The sequence below is a fragment of the Bos indicus genome, chromosome 4 (genome assembly GCF_029378745.1).
Source record: "Bos indicus isolate NIAB-ARS_2022 breed Sahiwal x Tharparkar chromosome 4, NIAB-ARS_B.indTharparkar_mat_pri_1.0, whole genome shotgun sequence".
Lineage (NCBI taxonomy): Eukaryota > Metazoa > Chordata > Mammalia > Artiodactyla > Bovidae > Bos > Bos indicus.
Window position 1 is genome coordinate 27,690,359 of NC_091763.1, and position 12,985 is coordinate 27,703,343.

Genomic DNA, 12,985 nt, shown 5'->3' on the forward strand with positions numbered 1-12,985 from the left:
CTACATCACTGAAGAATTTATAAAATGGGCACATAATAACTGTTCTGTGAAAGTAATTGGAAGCCTTTATCAGTGATGGGAGACAGGTGATGCTCAGGTATAGTGGCCTTACGCTACTTCATAGAGGAAAGATTGTATAACACATCTCGGTAGCCTGAGAGAATGTCCCTGAATTACAGTTTGGCAAAATAACCAATCAAAACAAAGCTCATAGTTAAATCATCTGAAAGAACCAAAGTCTGTATATGCATAAGAAACAATCTGAAAATAATACATGTATTTAAAAAAATATTTTAAACAAGAATGCTTTTTGGAGGGATGAGAGCATGTTTATTATTCACTCATTGAGCATGACATATTTTCCAGAGGCACTCAATAGATGAAAGATTGATTTCGATATCAACAGAATTTTTAGTAGCACTCTGTTCTAAACTGTTAGACATTTTATTTTTCTGATGATGCAAGAGAAAAACATGCATTTTTGTCCTTACTTGGGAGTATGGAAAATAGCCATGAACAAAATTATCTCTTGTTAAAAAATGTTTAATGAAACACTTCAGTTTTAGCTATGAAAATGCTATCTCAGTTTTCGGTCTCATGGAGAAGGGAAATTTTCTCTGGGTGAGAAGTAACACGCATCTGAAATCAAAGTGCCTGCTGTTTTGTGATGTTTTGGTCACTAATATGTACCATAATCGGAGAAGGCAATGGCACCCCACTCCAGCACTCTTGCCTGGAAAATCCCATGGACGGAGGAGCCTGGTGGGCTGCAGTCCATGGGGTTGCGAAGAGTCGGACACGACTGAGCCACTTCACTTTCACTTTTCACTTTCATGCATTGGAGAAGGAAATGGCAACCCACTCCAATGTTCTTGCCTGGAGAATCCCAGGGACGGGGGAGCCTGGTGGGCTGCCGTCTATGGGGTCGCACAGAGTCGGACATGACTGAAGCGACTTAGCAGCAGCATGTACCATAATAATCTGTGCCTTACCGGATTGTCAAAATTCATCCTGTACATTAAAAGCTATACTTTATTTGTAAGGGTGTATAACTATAGTCCACTCTTTTGAAAATGAATAAATGTTTCTGTTTTATAGTCCTTTTTTGACAGAAAGTTCAAAAATTCTTGACCCATGGCTGCTCTTAGAACCAGTGATTATGAGTCTGTCCTAATGAAGTGTTTGAAAGGCTCAGCTATTTATTTTAAATTAACATTTGCCATTTTTGTTAATTAAAGTTTTAATATAGGTGATAGGCATAACGTTTGGAAATCACATGAAAGTACAGAGGAAAAAAAAAAAAATTCTCAAATCAGTCCCTTCCCTCAGCTCTTGGCTCCATCACTGAGTAACTTCAGAGAATTGTATTAGATAATTCTTATGTCTGTTCTCTATTTTTTTATGTTTCCATTAACCATTCCTTGGCTTTTTATATTATGATTGCTTATAATATGCTTTCTTGTTTTATCCTTATAGTGAGATCTTAAGGATAGCTTAGTATCTCCTTTCTATTCACGTGTTTATTCACCATATATTTATTAACACCTAGTGTATATGTGGAAATACATGAGTCAGTGTGTGAAGCTCACATCCTTATGATACTTACTAATCATGGATAAAGTACTTGAATTTGGGGTGTCAACCCATAAGATCAGGAGCCATGTTTAATTCACTTTCCTGACTATTCACCCCATCATGGGGTCTGTTTCCCATCTGTCATGCATAATAGATATTGGATGAACTCTTATATGTGATGAATACTATTGAACAAGTTTGTTTCTTACTTATATTGCCATTTTCCTAATAGTAGAAGTTGGATAACTAGGATTTTGCTTGCCTGGTTGTGAAGTTCCATACTGAGATGTAACGTATGTATCATGGTTATGAGTTGCTACTGCTGCTGCTGCTGCTGCTAAGTTGCTTCAGTCGTGTCCGACTCTGTGCAACCCCATAGACAGCAGCTCAACAGGCTCCCCCATCCCTGGGATTCTCCAGGCAAGAACATTTCCTGGTTCTTTTTAATCTAAATCATATTCTTCTTTAAAGTTTTCCGTGGTACTCTTTTTCCCATATAGCACTCACATTTATAATTGCATTATACTTAGAAATATTTAGTATCTGTCTCTTCACTAAATGATAAACATTAAAAAGGAGTGGGTTGCCACTTCCTTCTCCAATGCATAAAAGTGAAAGTGATGTTATGAGTTATCAAATTATTATTCCATTATCTCAGAGGTCCCTGTGAAGTCCAAGTAAAGCAATGAGTATGCTTTACGAAGAAAGAACCAAAGAAGGTGGTGGTGTTTACATGAACTCTTAGAGTACTGAGCTATTCTTTAAGAGAGAAAGTATTTAGTAACTCCAGTGATCTAAAACATGGTTATGTTATTGAAAAAATAGCATGGCCTCTAACTGCCAAGTTTGTGTTACTATTTTTAATGCACAAATACATATTTAGCCTTAAGGCTAAATATAAGAAATATAAGAAAAGACATAAAATGGAGCAGAAAATAAGTTCACAGGTGGATTAGATCCAATCTCTGGTTGATTTCTTTTCCCCTCCCCCGCAAAACATATCTAGATCCTTGGCCCCATTCATCTGGCCAATTCAGTTTATTCTTTACATCTCACATTAAATGTGATTTGCTTAAAGAAAGTTCCCTCAACCTCTAAATCATATTCTTCTTTAAAGTTTTCCGTGGTACTCTTTTTCCCATATAGCACTCATATTTATAATTGCATTATACTTAGAAATATTTAGTATCTGTCTCCTCACTAGATGATAAACATTAAAAAGGCTCAACACACCAGCAACGTGTCTGGCTCAGGGTATGAGCTCAATAACTAGTTACTGCATGCAGTAACTCTAATACATAAAAGATGATGGCAGGGAAAGAGAGAAATAGAGTGGAGAGGAAAAGCATGTATAACATGTGAGTTTAAAAGGTTTGCGATAAGATTTGACATGGACTTTAGAGGAGGTGAACGGTTGCTGAATGTGAAGCCTCATGGACACACCCAGAGCAGGTGACACAGAAAAGATTGGAAGCACGGACAATCAGGGCCAATATGTCCATTAGACACAGCAGACACTGTGCCCAGAACCCACTATATTCTAAGGTACCCACAAAATATTTTAAATGTTAGTTTTTATCAGAAGAAAAAATAGATATTATAATAATGATTCCAATGTATGCTGATCTTAGCATAAAAGGCAATGTTTAGTATTTTTTATAGAGGAAAGAGCCCATGAAAGAATACAACCCTGAGGATGGTATTTGTTAAACAGTAGGTAGGAATTTGAGCTAGAACCTGAAGAAGGAATAGAAGAGCTAACATTGAAATTCAGGTTGGTGTCAGGTCAGGGAGAACCTGGGCTTCCCAGGGGGCACGAGTGGTAAAGAACCCACCTGCCAATGCAGGAGGCGTAGGAGACATGGGTTCGATCCCTGGGTCAGAAAGACCCCCTAGAGGAGGACATGGCAACTCACTCCGGTATTCTTGCCTGGGGAATCCCATGGTCAGAGGAGCCTGGCGGGCTACAGTCCATGGGGTCGTAAAGAGTCAGACATGACTGAAGTGACCGAACACACTGCGTGCATCGAGAACCTAGATGACAGCCTGGGGAGGCTCTTCAAACTTTGCTTTACCTGCACAGACTTTCTGTCACCTTTGTGCTTATTAGTAGAGCTTTAGGAAGAGAGTTCTTGCAGGAAAGAATAGGATGGGTTGATTTTTGAATTAGGATAGTTAATCAAGGGCCTTTTGCATTAGTTTGAATTGTACAGTAATAGAAACAGAAGGGGTGGACATTACAAACATCTAGGTATATATGTACCCAGGCACTTTAGATCCTATGCAGAAGAGCTCATTTTCCCATAGAAAACTCCCAAAGACCTAATTGCACATTTGCATGTCCTCTGTAAGTTCCATGAGAGGAGAGACTGTGCCAACCCTACTGCTGTTTCCTTAGGGAATTGCACATGGAGATACTCAAGAAAGCAAGAGATCTAGAGACTTTAGAAGTGTTACGACTATTGTTAACTAGGACTAGATCTTGGCCAAATCATTCTAAACATCAAAGCACATGCCCAGGGCCTGCTGATGTGACAAATACCTTCCAGTTGATTGATGGTTCAGTTATTTTTCAGAGCAAAACAGAAATAACATCATATACACATCATTACTTAGAGCTTATTTTAAAGTTAATTTTTAATGATTCTTTTTTCCAAATTGGGAAATCTGTCTATGGTCTATAACTAAATATATATTCATATTCATGACACATGTATATACAGCATTAACTCATACAGAGAAAATCACAATGACATAAAGCCATGTAACATGCATTGAATACAGTCATATTGTAGTTAGACTTGTTAGCATGCTCATTAAATGAATACTTTGGATTCAAAGGATGTGCCCAGCCTTGTACTAGAGGAGCAACCATTCTAACAGGAATGTTAGGCTGGGGATTTACTAAGGAGAGGTGACATCTGCTTCCAGTCTTGAAACCGTGCATGCTTGAAGAAGCAGAAGAGCAGGTAGATTTTTAAAATGCTAGAAATTGGTCTTGTGTTTAGAAGGCTTTGTTAACCTTTTGGAGTATTAGTTTCCTTATCCGTGGCATGAGAGGTGATCATCTTTTGTATCACTGTTGAGCTGCTTTTCATGTCTAATTGGAATATAGAAAAGGCAGGAAACATAAAAATCAATACAAAGGTTATGAATTGCCTGATGCTGAGGAGAGAGGACCTATTTAGGGTGTAATATTGATAGTTAAACTGTAGTTTAATTTAGTTAAGTTAAACAGAGATAGTGCCTGTCTCTGTTTTAGAGATTGTCTTTTTTGGGGGGACAGAGGAATAGGTCCAGTGAATCTTTCAGGAGCTTCCAATTCTGGCTCTTTGATAAGTTGAGACGTATGAAGTATGACAATATTGTTAAATACTGAGATTGTATTTAACATTGTTTAGGAAACAGTTTTTTTTTTATAGTATTGGGATTATATCATCAGCGTATGAAAAAGTCATTCTGTACGATTATACAAAGACTGTCTATGTGTGTGCTAGTCACTCAGTCACATCCAACTCTTTGTGACCCCATGGAATGCAGCTCACCAGGATCCCCTGTCCGTGGGATTTCCCAGGCAAGAATACTGGAGTGGGTCTCCATTCCCTTCCCCAGGGGATCTTCCCAACCCAGTGACTGAACTCAGGTCTTCCGCCTGGAGGGCAGATTCTTTACCATCTGAGCCACTGGGGAAGCCTGTATGAAGACTGAAGGTGGTCAAATATAGTCATGTAATTGGCAACATTTAGGCTCCTGAAAATTTCATTGACAATATTACTTGAAGTGAATTCAGGATAGGGTTTTCAAAATTGAGTCTTGGTGGTGGTTTGAAAACAGTTGAATTGTTCTACCACTTTGCCATTGTAACAGTTCCAGGCTGTATTCAAAACATTGGTATCAAGGTAGGAAATGAGTCCAAGTCGATGTTCCTCTTGAGGTTAAAGGTCTGTTTCTTTCAATCAGTTCAAACTGACAGGCCTCCTGCCATCACCTCCTCCTCAGCCAGGCAGGCAGGCCCTGGCCGTCAGTGTGAAAACATCTGTTGAATGGATTTATTGACTAGATCGTGTTTTTTTTCTCCCTTTCTCTATTTTTTTTTCCTTCACACCGTTTATTATGTCTCTGACCTGATGAACTTAATTTGTTGACATGTCGCTCTCAGTGTCTCCCTGCGTGCTGGCCTCATGTTTCTCTCTTCTGTGCTCTTTTCTTGGCAGCAGTCCTTCTTGGAGCCCCAGCACACACGTGCAGTCTCGGTGCGCCAGGCTCAGCTGGCTCCTGTGGGCATGGAGGGATTAGAGAAAGAGCGTCTGGTCTCCAAGACCCACTCCTCCCCTGCAGCCTCCACGTTACCTCACCCAGCAATGGACCGCCCCCTCCGGCCCGGCTCTGCAACTGGTGAGAATCCCAAAAGACTTTCCCTAATAGGCAGGCTGAATGCACCGTTTTTGCAGGATTAAGCGATTTAAATGCTCAGAATAACTCCAAGGGCAGAACGCTCCATTTTAACCCAATGCAACCCAAATTTTATGACGTTGTATTGGCCACAAGACAAAGCAGCACATCTGATAAATCTTGGGCTTAGTATTAATAGCCTCATAAATTGTTATCATTCAGGGGCCTGGAAAACACATCAACAGGTGCATGGGTCCCTTCTGGAACCAGAGATCCCCTCAACATTCTTCACCATCTCTTCCTTCCAGTGCTTCTGGCCCCGAGGGAATTTACGATGCCGACTTCACTCAACTCGAAAGAGTGCCCCCTTCCAGTGTGTTTTTCTTGCTGTTGTGTTTGTTTCAGAGTTTTGTCCTGGCTTTTCATACAAATGACTCATAGGAGACAGTGGTGCCAAGGCAAACCTTGTTTAATTCTACATACATCAGTTCCAATTCCATTTATTATGGCACCGATGGGTGGGCTATCTGACCACCCTCTTCCTTTGCCTACAGCTGTGTTTGATATTTCAGAACCTGGCTACAGAAGAAAACAAACCAGATAATTCCAAGGCCAAAGGAAGGTCAGGTCTGGAACACGCGCAAGAAAAGGGCACTATTCTCTCACAAAGGAGCTGTACCATAAATATGCATGTGGATAAATATTCCTTTATGTCTGCTGGACCCCATTCTTGGTCTATGTTCTCAACTGTGGCCCATGAAATGAAAGATATTCTAGCCCTAAGGGCTCAGAACATGGATGCCTCAAGGGGAGAATTCAGATGTACCTTCTGCTAGAGTCTCTCACAGGTTATCTGATTTATTTTTGATTCAATTTTTAGGATTCAGGGTTTGTTTTTGTGGCTTCTGTGACCTCAAGCAACCCTTTGTACTTGGAAAAGTTAAAATACTTTTTCCAAAATCACATTCCCAAGCCTTGATATCATCTTTTATTTAAAAGTCAATGAACGGAACAACCAGGTTATTTAACTTTGACAGACATCTTTGATAAGTATGCTCAGGAGCTACATTTTATAATGTATTACACCACGAGCCAGCATTCCATACTAGGAGCTACAGACTGGATATATCTGGATATATTTCTCTCACCACGTTAGCCACTGTTTCTGATCCCTCTATTTCTTGGACAAACAGACCTGTCCTGGTATCCCAGGCAACCCAGGACTGTAGCCAGGGTCAGCGGAAGCTGCTTGGATCAGTCATGCCTCGTTCAATCCCTGTTCTTAAGAGAATTTTTGCTCATAGTCAGATACATGCTGTAGAGAAATACTTTTTGTAGGTAGTCAGAGCAGTAGCCTTTAAGAATTAGTTATTTCTCAGTTCTTTTTACTGAGAGTGTTTTGTATTCAGCCATAAGCTTTCAGAGACACAGATATCCTATTGTAATGCCAATTACATTCACTCCAAATCATTTCCTTACTTTAAAAGCAAGCTTGATTATCAAGTTTTGTGATGCTGTTTCAATAGTCATGTGTGTGGCTGTCTACTATTGTAACCCTACTGATAATTTCTTTCCTTGGTTAAGAGAGGTGACCCTTCCCTGACATGTTGTGGTTTCCTCTACTTTTATATGTTCACTCCATATGAATGAAACAAGTTCTCTGAATATTAGAATGATCCTACTAGTTTGAGAAAAACATGTTTTTGCAAATGAACAGGGTTTGTAGGTCTTAAAAGAATCAGGCGAGGGACTTCCCTAGCCGTACAGTGGTTAAGACACTGTGCTTCCACTGCAGGGGGCATGAATTCAATTTCTGGTTAGGGAACTAAGATCCCACATGCCATGCAGCACAGACAAAAATTAGGGGAAAAAATCAGGTGAAAGAGTGGATTGCAAACCAGATAATGCAAGCATGACATAAACATAACCAAATGCTTCAAACTGAAAACTGGGTCATTTCACATGATTAGTTTCTTTGCCATAATGTCAACACCCTAGTATTTATCAGAAGTTATATTCCAAGCACAAATAGGGAGATCAGGTGGAGTTTATTTTCATGTTTAATGTATGTGATGAGACACGTGCATGTTCACGCATGCTCAGTTGTGTCCCGCTCTTTGTGACCTCAAGGACTGTAGCCCGCCGGGCTCCTCTGTCTGTGGGATTCTCCAGACAGGAATGCTGGAGTGGGTTGCCATGCCCTGCTCCAGGGGATCTTGCAGACACAGGGATCAAACCCACATCTCCTGCATCTCTGGGACTGGAAGTTGGATTCTTTACCACTGAGCTACCTGATGAGGCACATTTCTGGCCTAAATGAGAAGTTATATAAACTTACATTTTAAAAAATACAGAATTTTCTACTTAGTAACTTTTCAATAAATTTTAGTTGAATCGACAAATATTAATTTGCAGTATATATACATAATGTGTACATGTAAATCATAAACACTTAGGAATTTACCAGCTCAAATTTGAAAACACTGAAAGTGAAAGTTACTTTGCAATTACTGCTCTGTAAGGATTCACTAAGTGATTCCAAAGTTACATACTTCAGTAGGAAAAACCTTATTGTCTTATTTACCTTAAGAATGTTGCATCCTGACACTTAAATTCTTAGGATAAAAATACTAAATATTCTTTTAAAAACGTGCAGAGTATGTAATTTATGTGTCTGTTAATAGCCCCTCCACCGTCACTGGGACTAAAAATATATATTTGGTTAGTGACTTTCATTTAGTGCTTTTCCAAATCCAAAGGAAATGAAATGTACTATCTTCACTCTGCTCTTCCAAATATTATTCTGGCTTTAATCCAAACTTAAATTTCCCCTGTAACATGCATACTCTTACAGTCCACATGGTCTCAAAATTCATCTTAGTATTTCTAATGATCTCTTACTTTAGAGGAGAACTCTTAAGGCTTTCACTTGTGATATGTTTGAAAACAAATTTTTTATGTTTTAAGGGCGTTTCTTTTGGCTTTTTAATATCTATTTGTTGTAAATACATCAAAAAATAAAAATAAAATGTAACATTTAAGTCACTTTGAAGTCACATGTTCTTTGAGAATATTTAGCTTTTGTTTCCCAAAGAAAGTTATAAATCTTTACTCAGTGGTTGTTCCAGTAGAAAGTAAGGAAGAGAGAGAGTAGGTTATAAAGTTATGCAATTTGCTTAAATTCCTTCTGTAACAGCTATACATTTTGAAACAACTATGAAGTTATTCTGTACTAAACTCACATAATTTTTAAGGCACACCTTTCAAACCTTTACCTTCCATGTAATCCCCAATAGCCAAAGGGATAGTCACACCACCCTAATATTTCTAAAGAACAAAGCAGTGGTCCAAGGGGGAAATGTTGTCTGAGTTCAGTCAGTTGTTGAAGATGAAGTCTCTAGTCTGCTTCCTGTGAGAACGTGAATGGACCAAGAAACAAACTAAGATGGAGCCCCTCCCTGCTGGCCCGATGGAGAGCCTGGCTGAGGATATTTCTGGATGGCCAGGGGATCACTTAGCTTCTGTTGTACCAAGGAAGAATGTGTGTTGTAGAGCCAGGTTACCACATATTCAAATGCATTTTGTCATTTTGGAATATAAGTAATAATGCATGCATGCTCAGTCACTTCGGTCGTGTTCAACTCTGTGACCCCATGGACTGTAGTCTGCCAGGCTCCACTGTCCATGGGGATTCTTCAGGCAAGATCTGGAGTGGGTTGCCATGCCCTCCTCCAGGGGATCTTCCTGACCCAGGGATCGGACCCATGCCTCTTATGTCTCCTGCATTGGCAGGTGGGTTCTTTATCACTAGCACCACCTTGGACTCCCCATAAGTAATAATTCAATGTTTATTACATATTGAATTTAAGGAGTACTTTTTTTCATTCTATCTAAAGCCAAGGCATGGTGTTTAGTATGAATTCTGATGGCTAAGGAAAGGGCAATGCCTGTCATTTTCTCTGCCATAGTCTTCCTTTCTGCTCAGCTGTTCCTGAGAGAAATGAGGCTTGGCCATGGCTCCCAACAGGATTTTGAGAGTAGATGATATAATTGTGCTGTGTGTGTGTGCACGCACGCCCAGTTGTGTCTGACTCTTTGCAACACATGAAGCCCACCAGGCTCCTCTGTCCATGGGATTCTCCAGGCAAGACTACCAGAGTGGGTTGCCATTCCCTCTCCAGGGGATCTTCCTGACCCAGGGATCGAACTTATATCTCTTTTGTCTCCTGCATTGGCAGGTGGATTCTTTGCCAACTGTGCCACTTTGCTAGTTTATGCCAAGTGGAATTCAGTGATACCGAATTTAATAGCAGATAAATTTGGTTGACTTTTAGCTTCCCCATCACCCAGTACCATTTAAGCTCTTCTTTCTCCCAGCACTAGGTTCCTTTGCATAATCTGTGAAAATTCTTTTTTTATACCATCAGTTTTTTAGTCAGTGTCTAATGAGAAGTAGAATTGTAGCGTTTGAACTAAAGCAGTGTTTGTGAAAGCCATTACAAATAGTTCAAAGAATTTTTAAGTGGACGTTTAGAGGGTGGCACATCACAACGGAAAGTGAAATACATTGGAATGTTTAAGTGTGAGAATAGCAAAAGTGGCCTCTTCCCCTGTCTTTTTGTTTGTTTCTGCTTTTAATGAAGATATGTTCCCAAGTTAGGCAAGCTCTTGTTAATCCCCAGGTTTTAGTTTACAGCTTACTTCCTTCAGGAAGCCTTGTTTGGCCAGCTAAATCCAAATTAAATCAATTATGGTCCCTCGTAACTGGATTTTTTTTCCCTCAAAGATTGTAATTGATTTATTTTGGGGATTGTGTTAAAATGGGCTGTCCGTGTGGGAAGAGATTGTGTTTCCTCTTCTCTCTGACCCCAGCACTGCGGTACCTGACTAGCCCAAGGATCTAGCTCAGTGTATATGCCTGCTGTACAATAAATGAATATGCAAGTGAAACAAGAGTAAAGAGACGTGAATCACATGCAGCTGTACAAAAAAAGGTTATTTGTATGTTAGATGAAATTTTGAGGTGACATTTATATTTTTTAATTAAAAAATGTTCATTGGAAGCAATTTCGTAAGTCTGGAAAACTGTAAGGGGAGAATCACCTGTTACTCTGTCACCAGAGAAAACCATAAGTAAAATACACATTTATTTCCAGTCATTTTTCCTCTTCTATGTGCCTCTCTCTGACAGTGAAGGAAAGTTATATGTTTGTGTTCATGTCTGCATGCGTGTGTACATCTGTAAATACATATGTGTGTTTGTGTATGTGTGTGTTTATGTGTGTGTTTTAAGACATCTCAGAGTAACTATTGTTACCACCTGCATTAGAATGCAGAGATTAATTTCATTTGGGTAGATAAAAGTTAACTGTCCTCAAATATATGTGCCTGAAATTTCTCCTGAAAAGTTCCTCCAATGTTTGCCTATCTAATTCTCACTGAAGATGATAAGATAGCTATCTTTTTTTTATTTAGGAGACTAAATCAACTTGGTCACATATATATTGTATTATAAGTTATTTCTTATATAATAACATTTTTAAAATATATATTAATGTATGTTAGTTATATGTATATGTACATGTATATATCTTTTTTGAAGAAAAAAATTTTGTGGCTTTTTCATACCTGAGAAAGTCATCCTACAACCTTCACACATTCTTGGACACAGATTTACTAGGACACATTTTTTTTGTCTGAAAATCTGGAAGTGTGGTTAAATGCTCAAGCATTTAATATTCAAAAGGAGAGGTCTAAGTTTAGCAATGAAGAGAAGTCTGGACCATCTTGGTATGTGTTCCTTTGTGGGCAGCCTGTTCATTCTCTTCTGGTGCCTCACAGTATATTTTCTTCATCCTACTAATCCAAAATAAAATCATTCTTATGAGCATTTGCAGTTACATACTCATGTACATGTCTCTTTCTATTATGGATAAATGTTTCAGTTATTCCAATTATTCTATGAATCTGATCCCCTCCTTGAGAACAATCACTGTCTATTCGTTGATCTCCATACTTTCTGAACATATCTAAATTTTTATTTAATGGCATTGATCTGGTTTTTTATGAAATTTGAATTCTTCTTTTGTTGCCTCCAAAGTAGACTTTAATTTTGCCACTGTGGTTTTAGTTCTCTTGCCATCCTCGTTTACCTTATGCATCTTTTTACTCATTAATTTACCTTGGTCTCTCCTTTCAGCTCTTGGCTCCTATTTTATAGGACCAATGTCTTCTGACATTTGAGGATTCCCCCAAATTTCTAAAATCTTATTTTGCTTCCTATAGTTGGAAAAGACTCTGATGCTGAGAGGGATTGGGGGCAAGAAGAGAAGGGGACAACAGAGGATGAGATGGCTGGATGGCATCACTGACTCGATGGACGTGAGTCTGAGTGAACTCCGGGAGTTGGTGATGGACAGGGAGGCCTGGCATGCTGCGATTCATGGGGTCGCAAAGAGTCGGACACGACTGAGCGACTGATCTGATCTGATCTGATAGTAAATCAAATTCACTGAGCTAAGTAGTAGGAATTATGTTTCCCTTTATATTTCTGTAGCATATTCTCATAGGCCCAGTTTTTGTTTTTTGTTTTTTTTTTTCCTCCTCACTCAAACTTAAAAAAGAGTTTTTTGAGGTATAGTTGATTTACAGTGTTATGTTAGTTTATGGTGTAGAGCCAAGTGACTCAGTTATATGTTTTCTGACTTTTTTTTTGTTAGAGTTTATTGTAAGATATGGAATTTTCGTTTTCTCTACTGTACAGCAGGACTTCAGCTGTTTTATATATAGTAATTTGCATCCAATAATCTCAGACTCCTAATTTATCCCTCCTCTTATCTTTCCCCTTTGGTAATGATAAATTTGTTTTCTGTGTCTGTGTTTCTGACTGTGTTTCTGTTTTGTAAATAAGTTCATTTGTACCATTTTTAGATTCCACATATAAGTGATACATATGATATTTGTCTTTGTCTGACTTCAGTTAGGGTGACCATCTCTCAGTTCATCCATGTTGCCACAA

General features: G+C 38.9%; 1 protein-coding gene across 13 annotated transcripts in view; it reads left to right on the forward strand.

The window, feature by feature from the left end:
- HDAC9 (histone deacetylase 9) overlaps positions 1-12,985 on the forward strand; it is a 1,049,156-nt gene that overhangs the window by 732,766 nt on the left and 303,405 nt on the right. For all 13 annotated transcript variants that reach the window (XM_070787186.1, XM_070787187.1, XM_070787178.1 and 10 more), the window contains one exon: positions 5,790-5,970. In XM_070787186.1, coding sequence (XP_070643287.1) covers positions 5,790-5,970 — 181 coding nt within the window. The remainder of the gene's footprint in view (positions 1-5,789; positions 5,971-12,985) is intronic.